Consider the following 13,825-nt stretch of genomic DNA (forward strand, 5'->3'; position numbering starts at 1 on the left):
TTTTCGCTGCCAGACCGGCGTAATGGGCGGCTCTCAGCCTGGACGAGCCACCGCGAGCCCGAGCGAGTCGCGCTTGGCATGTAGCTCCTTCTCTTTGCTCCCTCACCACCGACCAGTATAGCGGGACGACTCACTCTACTTGACTTCTCACTGCGCCGACTGTGTACATCTTGAATCATACCGCGACAGTCACGAACGCGAAGAAGACAAAGGCGAAGACCACGCAAATATCATACTCGGACAATGTCGATGAGGAAGAGGTTATCAGTGTCGAGCACCCGGAGCGAATCTCCGCTCGTGTTTGCGACGACCCCAAACGCAGAGTCGGAAGAATGGGTGTCGGCGTGGAAGGCGGTCCCCGCAAAGGGTACGTCGCGTTTCCGTTCCTGCATCTACACTTCGGTCGATGAGGTGGCCTGACCTGATCGGCGGCCTAGTAGACATCATTGACTCCCCAGTTGTTACGGTGGATGCGGAGACCACCGTAGAGGATGCTTGCGAGGTGAGTACACCGACCTTCGGGACGTTCGAGGGCGCGGCTCTTTCTTCTTTCATCATGCCGACACTCTTCGCGCCTCTCAGCTGCTGCTGTCGAAGAACCTCGAGTGTCTGGCAATCAAGACACCGCAGAACCGCTCCCCGAAGGCTATTCCTTTTTACGGGCTATTTGATGTACGTCTGCGACTCGTCCAAGCCCTTTCCTCGCTTGCGCGCTGACTCTCTTCCTGTCTATGTGGATAACGCTGCGCAGTTCGCAGATGTGAACGCGTTCCTCACCCTTGCGGCGACTCGCCACAAGATCCCGTACGAGGAGCTGCGAGAGAAGCCGCGCGTGCAAGAAATCTTGAACGCTGCACGGGAGGGCAAGGTCCCTGCGTACCTTGTTAGCAGTGAGTCTTCCGTTTTTGGCGAAATCAACGCTGTTTTGCCTCATGTATGCATATATGCGTGTTCTCTGCGATTCTCATGCAGATCTGTCGGAGAAGAACCCGCTCGAAGTCCTTCCGCACGATGCGACGGTTATCTCACTTCTCACCATCTTCGCGCGGGGAACGCACAGAGGTACGCTTCTGCCCCACTTGTTAATATCCACGCGAAACCGACCTGATTTGCTTCCTCTCTCCAATTACAGCCTTAATCCAAGCACCGCGGTCCGCAGAAGACAGCACCCCATCATACCTTGGCCTCGTCTCCGACCGCGCGCTGCTGTCCTGGTTCACGACTTACGCGCAACGCACCCCAACGCTCCTGCGCTTCCTCTCTGTCCCGCTGACCTCGCTCTCGCTCCCATCTCTGAATCTCTATACCTCCGTCGTCGCCGCGAAAGCGAGCGATAGCGTGCTCGACGCGATGCGGCTGATGAGCGACGAGGGCGTGAGCTCGGTCGCGATTGTGGACGACGAGACGGGCGGGGTGTTGAGTGCGGTCAGCGTTACGGATGTGGGCAAGATCGTCGTTCCGGCGCAGAGTAACCAGATCTTGGGGACGCCGTTGCAGCAGCTGGTTGCGCGGATCAAGGTAAGGAAGACACCCTAAGAGCTTGGTCTACAGCTCTGGTTATGTGCTGATCGTCATCTGTAGGAACCTGATGGATCCACCGATGGGGCTGACAAGTTTCCAGGTAACTCATACGCTACGCATCCTTGCCCAGACATCATTGAAACTCACTTTGTTCTGTCAGTATATAGTGTGACGCCCAACAATACTCTATTCTATACTATGCAGAAGCTCCTTGCGAGTAAGCGGGTTTTGTGTTGTGTCTACTATCCTTGTTAACGGGCGCACTTCAACCCTGCAGCGAACGCGCACCGCGTCTTCGTCACCGAGGATTCACCAATGTCAAGCTCTCCTACGTTCAGCTCCACACCGAACAACCTATGTGGGATCGTCTCCGTCGTAGATGGTACGTGACCTATCCCGCCTTCTCCTGCATCCTCCCGGTCCGCTCATCTCGCCACCCACCAGTCCTCTGTATCTTCGCACGCATCGCGAGCATCCCCGACGTCGACCCCACGCGCATGCAGCGCCACCGCCGCGCGTCCTCGACGTCCTCCTCCTCCGAGTCCCGCTCTCCGCGCTCGTCGGGGGACTTCGTGCGCTCGCGGTCGAACAGCCGGACGGGCCTCCAGCGGCGGGTCGGTTCTGTGGGCAGCTTCGAGGGTTTCCAGGCGTCGAGGTGGGCGGATAGGGTGCCTGTGCCGGAGTATGAGTGATACCTTGGATGTCGGACTCGTTTCGGTTTATATCAAAGAACGGGCAGGGGATGGCGGTTAACCTGGGGCTTTGCGTGTACGATGTACGAATATATGTGATGGGTGGATTCGGATTCCGGTCGTAGTTCCAAGTCTGTATCTATGTCGTCTTTCGGATTGTATGCTGTATTTGCTCTGGCGCCGTCGTAGCAACTGTACTTTACGTTACTCCATCGTTCCATATATCTAGACAATGTCACTCGGTTCCGAAGATCGCAAAACGTGGAATGATTTTCATTGATTTCATGGACAGTGGTTCGTGGTTAAGTACACGTTAACTATTGTACATTGCACATCGATAGCGTTAGTTGACCGTTAGGGCATAATACAACAGCGTTAGTATACGTAAGATACGTGAAAGCATTAGATAGTGTACGTGAGAGTGATGTTCATAGCTGAGAATGCGAATATCGAAGTACTCATCGTTCGTCAGCAGAGCAGCGCCGACGACCTACGAAGTGGCGACTGCGACTCGCGAGAGCTTTTGCAATCCCGTTGCAACTCGCCATACACAATGGCGTTTCCATCGCCCATGTCGACCGCGTCACCTCCGAGTCCGGCGCGTCGACACAGAGCGGGGTATCACGTAGTTCCGTCTCTTGGGAATAAGCCCCAAGTTCAGCTGGAACGTCCCATTGGCGGTGTTGTGGGTGACCCACAGACCCCACCACATGTGCCTCTCCCCGAGGCAATCGACGCGGCGCATCCCCTGCCGCCACTCAAAGTCGGCAATGCCATGCGCATCTCTGCACCGCTTGCTGAACGAAGTCATCATCTGCCGCCACGCGTCCGGGGAGTCGCGCTCGATCATGGCCGCCTCGTTCGGGAGGAGCGGCTGCTGGAAGTACTCATACACGGCGTCGACGACGTCCTCAAAGAACACCGTGCCGCCCTCGCCCTTGTTGACGACGATCGGGCCCCAGTAGTTGAGCATCCCGAACGTGTTGCTGTTGTACGCGATGTGCACACACGGCACGGTCGGGTGCGTCGCCGTGTCCTTGAACTTGTCGAGTGCGCTCACGATGACCGCGCGCGCCGCGATTCGCTTCGCCGTCGCGGGGGCGTGGCGCACGTCCCACATGAGCCAGGGCTCCGCTCCGTTGCCCGGGTTCGGCATCAGGTAGGGGTGGAGAATAGGGACCGCGCCATAGGGCGACGTCTGCAGCACCGCAGTGCCGTTCCCAGAGTCCGGCGTGGGGAGACCCATCGTCGAGGGAGTCGGGAGTATCGCGTACGTCGGGCCAGCGCGCACGTTGCCTGTCGCATCGACATTTTGTGTTGCGCCGATGAGTGGCCCGGAAGGGGGCCATGCTGGTGGCTGCCAGCCTTCTGGCACCGTGCCTGGCAGAGGGAAGCTGTTCATGCGCAGTGAGGCTGCTGCGTCGAGCTGGCTCGCAGGCACATCAAAGAATGTCGCTGCGGGAACGGTCGGATGCGGCTGCGGGTGGGGTTGCCACTGAATTTGAGGCCAGTAGGCCGGGAATCCAGTCTGAGCTTGCATGTGCTGCATACCTTGTGCTTGACCGCCATGGTGGTATCCTGGGTGGGCTCCTCCATGGTACACTGGAGGTACGAATGCCTGTGGCGGGGCGGGTGCTGGCTCGGGTAAGGAAGGTGGCCTCGACGGAGGCGGTGTAGGGATGACGGGGGCGGCATATGGGTACGTACCCTCAGGTATGACAGGAGCATTTGTGACGATGTCGCGTCGTCGATGCTCCCTAGGTGGAGGAGGTATGACCGGAGGAGGACTCGCAGCGCGTTCCCGGCGCTCCCGACGCCTGCGGCGTTCCCTTGGCGGGTCCGGAATCACTGGGGGCTCGGGCGCGAGCTCACGCCGTCGTCGCCGCTCTCGGGGCGGATTTGGCCTAGGAGGTATCACTGGTGGTGGTGACTGACGGCGAGATTGAGGAGGACAGCACGGACGGAAGGTAGACTAACTCACGTCTTCTGGCGCAGCTGCCCTCTGAGGGCGATCGAGTGGTCGGGGAGCGCCGCGATCTGCAACTCCGATCAGGAGGAAGAGCGTGAATTGATTGCGAAGTCTGACTGACTTTGCGATGCATTACTGCGATTCGTTCCTCTCGATGCGTTCTGGTTGCGATCCGGTCCTATTGGAGGTTGCTGAACCGGGACGGCTTGAGTGCGAGCCAAGGCTTGCTGATAGATAGGACACTGGAAATTGTGCGCGCCGGGTACATTGCAATGTGGGCAGAATGCCCAGTATTGATGTTGTTGCTGCTGTGGCGCCTGCACGTGCGGCACGTTCTGGGGAACGTGCCGGGTGTTCTGGGCCGGAGCTCGTGGCGCTTCATTGGGAGGGGTCGGCAGGGTGCGTGCTTGTTGATGATCTCGCCGCTGCGCGTGGTTGGATCCTCCGGAACTGGACTGCCTGTTGGCTTCTGTGTTCGCCTGCGTCCTCGCATCTGTGGCACAAGGCACAATGCGTCGTAAGCAGCCTAACAGCAGACGCACTGGTTTACAATAGCGGGGCGCACCCTCAAGAGTTTGATCGTACGGGATCGGCGGAGCTCGGTTGGACGGAGCTATGGAAGCGAGTTAGCCTCGGTCGATTGAGGCAAGATAGACATAGGGCTCGATCGGTGGGGATGATGGAGCCATGCAGAGGAGCGGATGTAGCAGAACACGTACCTCCTTGCTCGTGCGGTTGATAGGGACCGAATCCACGCCCTCGATGCTCCGGTGTCCAGATCGGGTCTACCGGGCCCCATTGGGACGGATTGTATATGTTAAACGCCATCGGGACCTGAGCAGTTGTATATGAAACTGGAGCTTGTATGGGGGCGGGGGCAGGTGCAGGTGCAGGTACAGGTGCGGGGGCGGGGGAAGGTGCGGGAGCGGAGGCGGATGCGGGTGCGGGGGGCGCCGCCACGGGAGCAGGTGCGGTGGCTGGCGCAACGACAGGAGTGGGCGCCGTAGCAGCTGGTGCGAGCGGCGGCGGCGGGGGCGGAGGAGCCCGCCTGGGGGGTGGAGGATCGCGCGCAGGAGCAGGAGTTGCGGAGGCAGAGGAAGGCGCAGAGTTATAGGCAAGATTGGGATTATACCCAGTATAGTATCGCCATTCGTGCGACTCGCGCATGCCAGGATGCCCAGGTGCCACATTACCACCGTGAAGTCCAGGATCAGCAGCGGCACTCTGGGCGAAAGGTTCATTCCCTCCAGGACGCTGGGCCGTGGGCACTCGAGCGCCTCGGATGCCATCGATCGCCACGTTATCGTCGTGCTGTGCTGGTCCGGAGGAGGTACCGTGCACGGGGATGGCACCTGTCTGTGCTTCTCCTGCTCGAGGCACCGGGAGAGGTTCCGTGGGCGGCTGAGTGGCGACGGTCACTTCGTGCTGAGAGATGCTTCCTGCCGGCGGTGGCGTCGCAAAGTACCAGTTCTGAATAATTCGGATGTAAGTGGGCTGTCGTCTTTGCTCAAGATCATGCTCATCGGGTTGTGGCGGCGGGGTAGGGAGCGGATTGACGACTTCTCTGGAACGGGGGGCATCGTGGGCAGAAACGAGATAAGAATGGCACCCGGAACAAAACACGATGCAGCAAAGAAACTCACCTGTGGACTTGATACCCGTATCTTGGGGTGGGAGACTGGACGACGCCATGCAGAGGACGCGTAGTTTCCGCCATCGTGGTCCACGGCACACAATCTAACTGGAAGACGTCCCGGTCGACGGGACGGAGTGTAGGCACAGTAGCAGCAAACTGGTGAATTCATCCTCGGTGGCGCAAGTCCTTATGTAGGTCTGCATACTCCTGCCGAACGAGCTGGCTTTTGTGCTCTCGGTCCCAGAGACTGGCGTTCAAGTTACCCGAAAGAGGTGTTTGCAAGACCGTCGATCACCAGCGGTCGTTGTGCCTGTCTACAAGAGTATGCTCGGGCCTGCAAGGAGAAGCAAGCAGACGTTGAGAAGTGAAGAGTACAACAATAACGAGCATGATGTTGTCGGAATGCGCGATGGTGAGAGACAACAGACGGTGCGAATACAAGAGAGGCGCCTAGCTCCTAGCAACTCGCACATGAGCCTTTTCGGGTAGGTCATGTCGGCGCCCGTCCGGTGCGCTCAGCCTCTAGCTCGTTGCTCAAGCCGAGATCGTCGACTTGCAGCAGCGGAAAGCATAACTGGAGGTCCCTTCAATTGTCGATGAACGTACCGACCTTGCTTCCGGTGCGCACGAGCCCAGTAGTGATCTCCACACTACTATGTTTAGGAATGTTGCCAGCCAGTCAATCCGAACAGTTCAGACCTCGATCTAGGATCTCCTACATACGTATACTCCCTCTAGGAGAATAGACACTGATAAGCAGTATAGCCTATGTTTCTCATATGGCTGGGATATCTGGTACATCCTTTAACTCCTCTTCCCTGGTCTTCGTGCCAGCCGCAGCGGACTTCCTCAACAACCGTTGGGGTACCATGCGAAGCTTCTCCAACCGTTGAGTGGACGGAATGAAGAAGCCATTCAGGCAAGAGATCAGGGCCTTTCTGTCGTTTGCGAGCGGCGAGGGCGCTTCGGGAGGTGCTGGCACGACCTGTACGATGCTCTGTGTCTCGATGCTGTGGATCTCGATCGTCCCATTGGGGAGTAGTGTCGTGACATATGGGTAGTCCAACGCTGGCAGGTATAGCTATCAACACGAAGTTGTACGAATAGCGGAGAGCAGGCAAGCACTCACACACTGCTTCAGGGTGGCTCGGCCACTCGAGCGTGCCCCGAACTGGATCGCCTTCACCGGTGATGAAGACCCCGAGTGTGCTCGCGCCCGTCCAGGAGAGGATGAGGAACTCGTTTTCGCTGATAACAGTTATAGAAGGTTTGACGATGACGGTGGGATCTGGCGCCTGGGAGATCGGGAGAAGCTGGAAGAGCGACGCTGCAGATAGGTCGACCATGTTGTAGAACTCCCTGTCTGCGACACAGAGGTGTTTCCCTGTGCGCCGAGCAAAAGTGCCACCTGATGGAAGCGGTATCTCCTGTATGAAAAGGCGTGAGTCAAACTAGTTAACCAGGGGAGATTGAACTACAAGAGGGACCTTCTGGAAGAACAGCCGCTCTCTTAAACTGTAGAGACCAATGTTGCTGCGCTTGATGACACAGAACTCAATCGGCTCTACCGGGACTGGGATATCGTTCATGAACTGCGGTGGGCGCCTGAGATGTTGCTCGTCCACCGCAAATGTCACGACATTCCGGATGGGCTTAATCTGGTTGAGAGGCACCATGTCGAGTGCTGGGAGGGTATAGAAATGTATCTGATGGTCTGGGGGAGGTCAGAGACTCATCCGCATTCGCACGGGGATTGTGACATACCTGACAGTATCAATGCTCTCGATATGCTCGGTGCGAGTACGATCTCGTCGACCGGCTTATCATTTGGCACCGACTGTCGTGATAGGAGGGTATATGTTTCTGGCTGGAACCTTGGTCAGTTCCGCCCGAACACTTGTATGCACAGATCAAACTGACCGACTCAGGGTTGTTTGCTTGAAGAGCATAGCGAAGAAGCTCTCCATTAGAGCAACCGACATAAATTTCGGATCCTACGAATTGTCACGTGTTAGGGCGAACGTTTTAACTATCGTTTGCTGGGACATGCCAATGGCTTGTGCACATCGTATCTGCACAGGATGACCCGCAGCTCCTGACAGACAAGTCAGCATGAAGGTACCCTGCATACCAGTTGTCTCTGTACCTACGACTTAAGCTTTCGACTACCCCAGACAGCAAAGGCTGCAGCTGGTACGGTGGCACGTCAATTGGCTTCTGGGGCGCAGAGGTCATGGTCGTTGAACGTTGGGGTCTGGATGTCTGGTCAAAAGTTCAGTCCCAGTCGACACAAGATGTTTGATCATATATGAATATGATAGCGTTGTGAAAATACGGGGCCCACATACCTGGTAAGTACGTACACAACTTTGGGAACGTTACGGTTACAGCCTGACCTGCAGTTACAGCACTGCAGTGCCGCGGGTGCGAGCGTCTATCTGACACAGCCGTACGTAAACCAGATAAGATTAACTGCTGGGTATACTGGAGTCGGAAAGATAAGATCGCCGAATTTGACTCGCTCCTCCATACACGATGCTGTCGGCCGCCGCACGTACAAAACTTGTCCTCTCTTACGACTTTCATCCTCATAAAACCGGATCTACTCACACCCCGACTCTGTCTTTCCCTCCTCGTGCAGCGTATACCCCAAGATGAGCTCGACGGCAACAGTCACCCAGACCGACCAGCTGGAGACATTGGGCTCGCCTGTGCCTCCATTCACCGCGCATGCCATCTCTGTTTCTTTGCCCACCTGGAGGGACAACGTGGGATATGAGGAGGGCGAGAAGCGGGTCGTTGATGTCATGGTGTCTGGATACCCGCGTTTCTTTATCCACTTGAGCATACAGAAGGTATGTCGTCACCTTGTCGATGCAGCGAGTCGAAATTGCTTGTACGTGCTGAGCACGCGAGCAACGATGACCTGGACCTCAGTTTCATGCGACACATCATTTCAGAGACACACGTGCTCATACTTATTCCTTCAGCTGGCCCGGATATGTGAACAAAAGTTTGGCGTGCAAGACGAGCGGTGTCTCCTCTGCCCGACGCGGAAGATCGCAGAGCAATGTCGCGCATTCATGGTTGATCGCTCCACGAAGGCTGGTTCTCCCGTTCCCGTCCGCCTCGTGCAGTTCACAATCTGTCCAGAGGACGAGGACGTCTCGACACCATGCGTGGAGCTCCATATCGTCTTGTTCCCCAAGGACTCGTTCCCGCTCGCGAAGCAGTTCTGGCAACACACGGGTATTTGCATCTCCTCACGCCTCGCCGAGCGGTGTCTGTCTCTGCTCGGGGAAGACACCGGGAGTCCCAAACCACCTGTGCCTGCTGCCAATCGCCCGCCCGTGAAGCCCGGTAACCGGCACTACTCCGCCAAGAGCTTTGGCAAGTCACCACCAAGCTCTCCCTCCCCGATCCACAGTCGATTCGGCCAGACCGTCATCGATGCGTCCGCAGAGCTAATGAACAAGGATCATTTGAACTATGTCGAGGAACGGTACGGTCGAAACTTGCCCCTCGAGGTCGCTGCCGCGGCGAAGCGCGCACTGCGTCGCCGGATCGCGGGAGTCCTCGTCCATGACACGCCCACGCACTGGTCCGCGGCCGGAGGGCATGAAGCAGAATTGGGGCCCAGTACGCGTGGTGTCGAAGGCGTGACAGAGGACGATGTGTTCTTGTACCCTACCGGCATGGCTGCGATATGGAGCGGACACCAACTGGCTCTCGGGACTCTTCCTCCTGCGAAGAGCGTTTGCTTTGGGTATCTATCTCCATTTTCATGCCCATGGATCACACCCTCAGCTTATCTTTCAGTTTCCCCTACACAGACTCGCTGAAGTGTCTCGAGAAGTGGGGACCTGGCTGTTACCACTTTGGGCACGGGCTGGATAGCGACATTGACGACCTCGAGAAGCTCTTAGAGCAGGAGTCCCAGAAGTCGTCAGAACGCCCAGTGCTGATGCTCACCACGGAGGTCCCGTCAAACCCGCTATTGCGGACGGCAGACCTACCCAGGTTGCGGAAGCTCGCCGACAAGTATGACTTTCTCGTCATGATCGACGAGACCCTCGGGAACTTTGTGAACGTCGAGGTTCTTCCTTACGCGGATATTGTCGTAAGCAGCCTCAGCAAGATCTTCAGCGGCGACGCGAACGTCATGGGTGGCAGGTACGTATCTCTCCTCCCCCTTCTCGGAGTATGGCTCACGTTGGTCCCTCACTAGTCTCGTGCTGAACCCGAAGGGACGACACTACAACGAACTCAAGGCATACATGGCCGCGAACTTCGAAGACGTATACTTTGACGAGGACGCGATTTACATGGAACGCAACTCGCGCGACTTCCGCAGGCGCATCACCGTCATCGACGCCAACACCCTCGCCGTCTGCGAGCTCCTCCACTCGCGCTCCCTCGCGGCCCCGTCCCCGCCCCCGAACCCCGCGGTGAAGGCCGTGTACTACCCGAAATACGTGACGTCGCACAACTACGACAAGTGCCGCGTGCGCGGGCCGAATGGCGAGTTCACCGGGGGCTATGGGGGCCTGTTCTCTGTGACGTTCACAACGATGGAGGCGTCCAAGGTCTTCTTTGACACGCTGCCCTGCTTGAAGGGCCCGAGCCTCGGGACGAACTTCACGCTCGCGTCGCCGTACACTATCCTTGCGCACTACGCGGAGCTCGACTGGGCTGCGGGGTGGGGCGTCGAGGAGGGCTTGGTGCGCGTGAGCGTGGGGATGGAGGACAGGGAGACGTTACTGAGCGGATTTGAAAAGGCGCTGCGCGCCGCGGAGGCGGTTGTACAGCAGCAGAAGCCCGGGGAGGGGCAGGCACAGTAGGTGGCCTCGACGGTTGGGACAGTTACAGTGTTGTAGCATAGATTTCATGGTGCGCGGACGTCCGTTCAACCCGGACATACTGTAGGAGCAATGTACAAGAAATGTATCGTATAGTATAAATACACTACCATCCAACTGGCAATAACCGCACGATCTAGACTTTAAAGTAGATGGTAGTACTATGTCCGAACATCCAGCCCCTCGTCCGGATGTGAGCCGACAGTGATGTCCACCACGCCCCCATCGCCCTCCGCGTCTTCTCCAGAGTCCGTGAAGTGCACTTGATGCAGGTTGGCCTTCTCGTTGAACGACGCCGGTGCGCCCTGCACGCGCTCACCCAACTCGAGCCCAAGCTTCTCCCCTTCGTCGTCGTCGGTACCGTCGTCCAGAGGCTCCTCGACGATTGCACCCTGTTCGCGGATGACAGCCCATGTCTGGTCGGCGACGACGAGGTTCTGCCCTTGGCTGATCGCCTTGACGATCTGGCCCTCATGGTGTGCGTGAAGCGTGCGCCGTAGAGAGCGCGTGACGAACGTCGACAGGATGCGGAGCGGCCACGCAGGCGGGATCGTGGAGATGACCTGGACAACAGAGGTTTAGCTATCGCCCGCAACTTGCGAATGCCCGTCACCTACGTCCACAACGTCGAGGTTCATGGCTTGCGAGTTCAGGAGTTGTGCTGTGCGGTCGGCGGTTGCCTCCCTGCGAGCCGGAGGCGGGGACTTCTCAGCTTTGACTCAAGAATGGGGGGGAAAGCAGAACGTACCCGCCGCTCATGTAGACCTCCAGGAGGATCATGACTAGGTCCTTCTTCACCTCGTCATCGACCGTCTTCTGCCTTTTCATTGGCGCCGCGCCCGCCTTGACGGGTTTGCCTGGGGCAGCAAGCGGCGTGACAAGCGAGGCCCACGGTTGGAGCCCCGAACGCTCCCCGATCTGTTGTGCGGTCTTCGCGGGGACGACCTCGCCGCCGAGCGTGCAGTACGCCTCGGCGGACGTCGCGTCGTTCATGTCATGCACAAGGATAGAGAGCGCAGCGCGGTGGTTGCCGAGCTATGCACATGCCCTGGTGTGAGCCTGCGGATGCGCCGGACGAACGTGCGGCCTACCTTGCCCTCGAGGATGGCGGACTCGAGTCTGAGAATCTTGGCGTGCGGGGAGAGACGTGTGCGCACAGCCTCGGGGTCGTACAACGTTGACCCTTGCAGGAAGAGCACGGTCTTTAATCGTACGCGCTTGGACTGGGAGTCCGGTGTTGTTGAGGCAAAGTAGGAAATGAACGATGTGTCGGAGCGACTGGAAGAGTATGACGAAGCTGATGCGGCCGTGAGCGACATGCACTCAAGACAAGGCGGACAGCCTCACCTTTGGCTCGCCATAACTTCGATGTAGACTCGTCCGCGAGACACGACAACAGCTGGTCGGCGTACGCGAGTGCTAGCTGTGAGTGCAGCTCTGGGTCCTGTGCCACACGTTAGTTCGCATGAAAGTAAACCGTGGCACAATGTTCACATACCTGACTCCGTCGTTGCACAACTAGATGCTCGAGGAGCTGCTCACCCGCTGCGGGGCTCGCATCACGGATCTGCTGGAGAAGTAGCCGGTCGTCTTCCGCTTTCCTCTTCGAGGAGAGAGTGGAGAGCAGAAGCTACACAATGCTCAGACAAGACGGTTGGGCCACATTCGAACGGACAAACCTTCAATGCACGGTCGGCATCCTTCTTGACTAACCACGCCGTCCACCGTTGTATCAATGTCCGGTCTTTCCGATCACTCAACAGGTCAAATATTCGTGTGAGCGGGTCTTTGACCTCCGGGTCCTCCCACTCTCCATCTACAAGCTTGGACCATGCGTCCAGCAACTTCTCATCGTCGCTGTGTCGCTCGTACAGCTTGCAGAGAATGCCTATATGCCGGGACTTGACCAGTACCGGCTCGAGCTCGGATACAACCACCGAGTTCGGCTGGTCTATCAAAGCGGACAGATCCGGCAGTTTCCCTGCAGCGACGTGCAACTTTGCCAGCACTGTGTCGACGACCTGTGGTACTGTCAGCACCGGCGCCCCAGCGCACAACAAAGAGGAGAAACGCACCATCCGCATGGTGTCTACATGCGGCGTCGCTGCCTCCACCGCGAGTTTCCGCCTCCACTTACGCAAATAGGACTCGAGCATGTCGCGTGCAGTCATACTGAGGACGTTGCGCAACTCGACCGTTGCAGGGGCCTCGCGTGTGTTCGGGGAAAGATGTGGGGAGTAGTTCATGACTAGGTTTTGCGCAACTACATCAGTCCCGACGGGAGAGGGCAGGCGGCGGGACGGTGGACCGAAATGAAGAAAAGGAGAAGTCAATGGGGGGTGAATGGGTTGGGGGGCCAGCAGGAGAGAGAGACGGAGACGGACGCGACGAGCGTGACAGGCGTGGGCGCAGAGCAGAGGAGGGCGTTGCGAGCGGTGATAAAGAGCGAAGATTATGGCACAAACACTATCCTATGTTAAGGCGCGGGACGATGGGAACACTCACTGATGTCGTCCACGGAGTCCTCCTGGGGCATGTGCTCTGCGACGCCAGCCATTACGTCGACAGTGTCGTCTTCGGTGAAGAGGTCGCCGCGCAGCTCTGGGTAGTAGCTGACGAGCACACGCGGGTCAAGATCACCTTCGTACAGGCGGTTGCCCGCGTCTTCGAAGAGGGTCTCGGTAAAGCATTGAAAGCCCAAACGTTGGTTCACGTAGCGCAGCTCATCTAGCTAGCAGGCGTCGTGAGTAACACAGGGATAACTTAAGCACGCAACTAGCTTACCTCGTGCCTATCGACATTGAGCGTTGACTGGAGCTTCTTGCGCTGCTGCTCTGCAAGGTCCGCAGCCTCTTCCAGCCTATGCGCGAGGAGCAGAGCGTCGGCTTGAGAGATGAGTGTTGACGGTAGGAGGGCCTGTACGGCATTGGAACCATATACAAGCACGTTCGCCCTAGGAAAGTTCGGATACTGCAGCGTTGCCATAAGGAGAAGGAGGAGGAGAAGGAGAAGGAGGAGGGTGGAGGAGAGGCTCAGGCAGACGTGCGGTACAAGCGCGCGTTCCTGGTGTGGTCTCGAACAGGCGCCCATTTCACGTACTTCCGAAAGGCTCTAACCGCGTTGATTAACATCCACGACCTCCGACTCG

The 13,825-nt window shown here is 57.8% G+C and overlaps 6 protein-coding genes across 6 annotated transcripts; 2 read left to right on the forward strand and 4 right to left on the reverse strand.

The window, feature by feature from the left end:
* Positions 1-45: 45 nt before the first annotated feature.
* Positions 46-2,469, forward strand: L226DRAFT_494102 (uncharacterized protein). Its single transcript, XM_067677477.1, has 10 exons — positions 46-367; positions 441-502; positions 583-672; positions 752-890; positions 973-1,062; positions 1,133-1,518; positions 1,582-1,621; positions 1,682-1,738; positions 1,799-1,903; positions 1,966-2,469. Exons 1-10 carry the CDS (start codon positions 244-246, stop codon positions 2,211-2,213), a joined length of 1,341 nt encoding a protein of 446 aa, XP_067530077.1. The 5' UTR covers positions 46-243; the 3' UTR covers positions 2,214-2,469.
* Positions 2,470-2,796: 327 nt separating this feature from the next.
* Positions 2,797-3,186, reverse strand: L226DRAFT_471623 (uncharacterized protein; the record flags this gene model as incomplete). Its single annotated transcript, XM_067676400.1, has 1 exon — positions 2,797-3,186. The coding sequence occupies one exon, from the start codon at positions 3,184-3,186 to the stop codon at positions 2,797-2,799; it is 390 nt and encodes a 129-aa protein (XP_067530078.1).
* Positions 3,187-4,532: 1,346 nt separating this feature from the next.
* Positions 4,533-6,020, reverse strand: L226DRAFT_270782 (uncharacterized protein). Its single transcript, XM_067673474.1, has 2 exons — positions 5,826-6,020; positions 4,533-5,746 (listed from the first exon to the last, which is right to left on the reverse strand). The coding sequence occupies exons 1-2, from the start codon at positions 5,897-5,899 to the stop codon at positions 4,750-4,752; spliced, it is 1,071 nt and encodes a 356-aa protein (XP_067530079.1). The 5' UTR covers positions 5,900-6,020; the 3' UTR covers positions 4,533-4,749.
* Positions 6,021-6,488: 468 nt separating this feature from the next.
* On the reverse strand, positions 6,489-8,191 carry L226DRAFT_555130 (uncharacterized protein). The gene is made up of 8 exons (XM_067683042.1): positions 8,167-8,191; positions 7,969-8,080; positions 7,869-7,913; positions 7,739-7,812; positions 7,583-7,685; positions 7,306-7,532; positions 6,948-7,245; positions 6,489-6,886 (listed from the first exon to the last, which is right to left on the reverse strand). Exons 2-8 carry the CDS (start codon positions 8,051-8,053, stop codon positions 6,594-6,596), a joined length of 1,125 nt encoding a protein of 374 aa, XP_067530080.1. The 5' UTR covers positions 8,054-8,080; positions 8,167-8,191; the 3' UTR covers positions 6,489-6,593.
* A 185-nt stretch (positions 8,192-8,376) lies between these two features.
* Positions 8,377-10,802, forward strand: L226DRAFT_563302 (PLP-dependent transferase). Its single transcript, XM_067683554.1, has 4 exons — positions 8,377-8,673; positions 8,809-9,584; positions 9,638-9,991; positions 10,047-10,802. Exons 1-4 carry the CDS (start codon positions 8,473-8,475, stop codon positions 10,657-10,659), a joined length of 1,944 nt encoding a protein of 647 aa, XP_067530081.1. The 5' UTR covers positions 8,377-8,472; the 3' UTR covers positions 10,660-10,802.
* On the reverse strand, positions 10,685-13,705 carry L226DRAFT_563303 (uncharacterized protein). The gene is made up of 10 exons (XM_067683555.1): positions 13,462-13,705; positions 13,183-13,408; positions 12,753-12,940; positions 12,357-12,698; positions 12,176-12,307; positions 12,025-12,121; positions 11,769-11,974; positions 11,426-11,712; positions 11,295-11,361; positions 10,685-11,240 (listed from the first exon to the last, which is right to left on the reverse strand). Exons 1-10 carry the CDS (start codon positions 13,660-13,662, stop codon positions 10,839-10,841), a joined length of 2,148 nt encoding a protein of 715 aa, XP_067530082.1. The 5' UTR covers positions 13,663-13,705; the 3' UTR covers positions 10,685-10,838.
* Positions 13,706-13,825: the final 120 nt, after the last annotated feature.

This window comes from Lentinus tigrinus (assembly GCF_003813185.1).
Source record: "Lentinus tigrinus ALCF2SS1-7 unplaced genomic scaffold L226scaffold_46, whole genome shotgun sequence".
NCBI classification, from domain to species: Eukaryota; Fungi; Basidiomycota; class Agaricomycetes; order Polyporales; family Polyporaceae; genus Lentinus; species Lentinus tigrinus.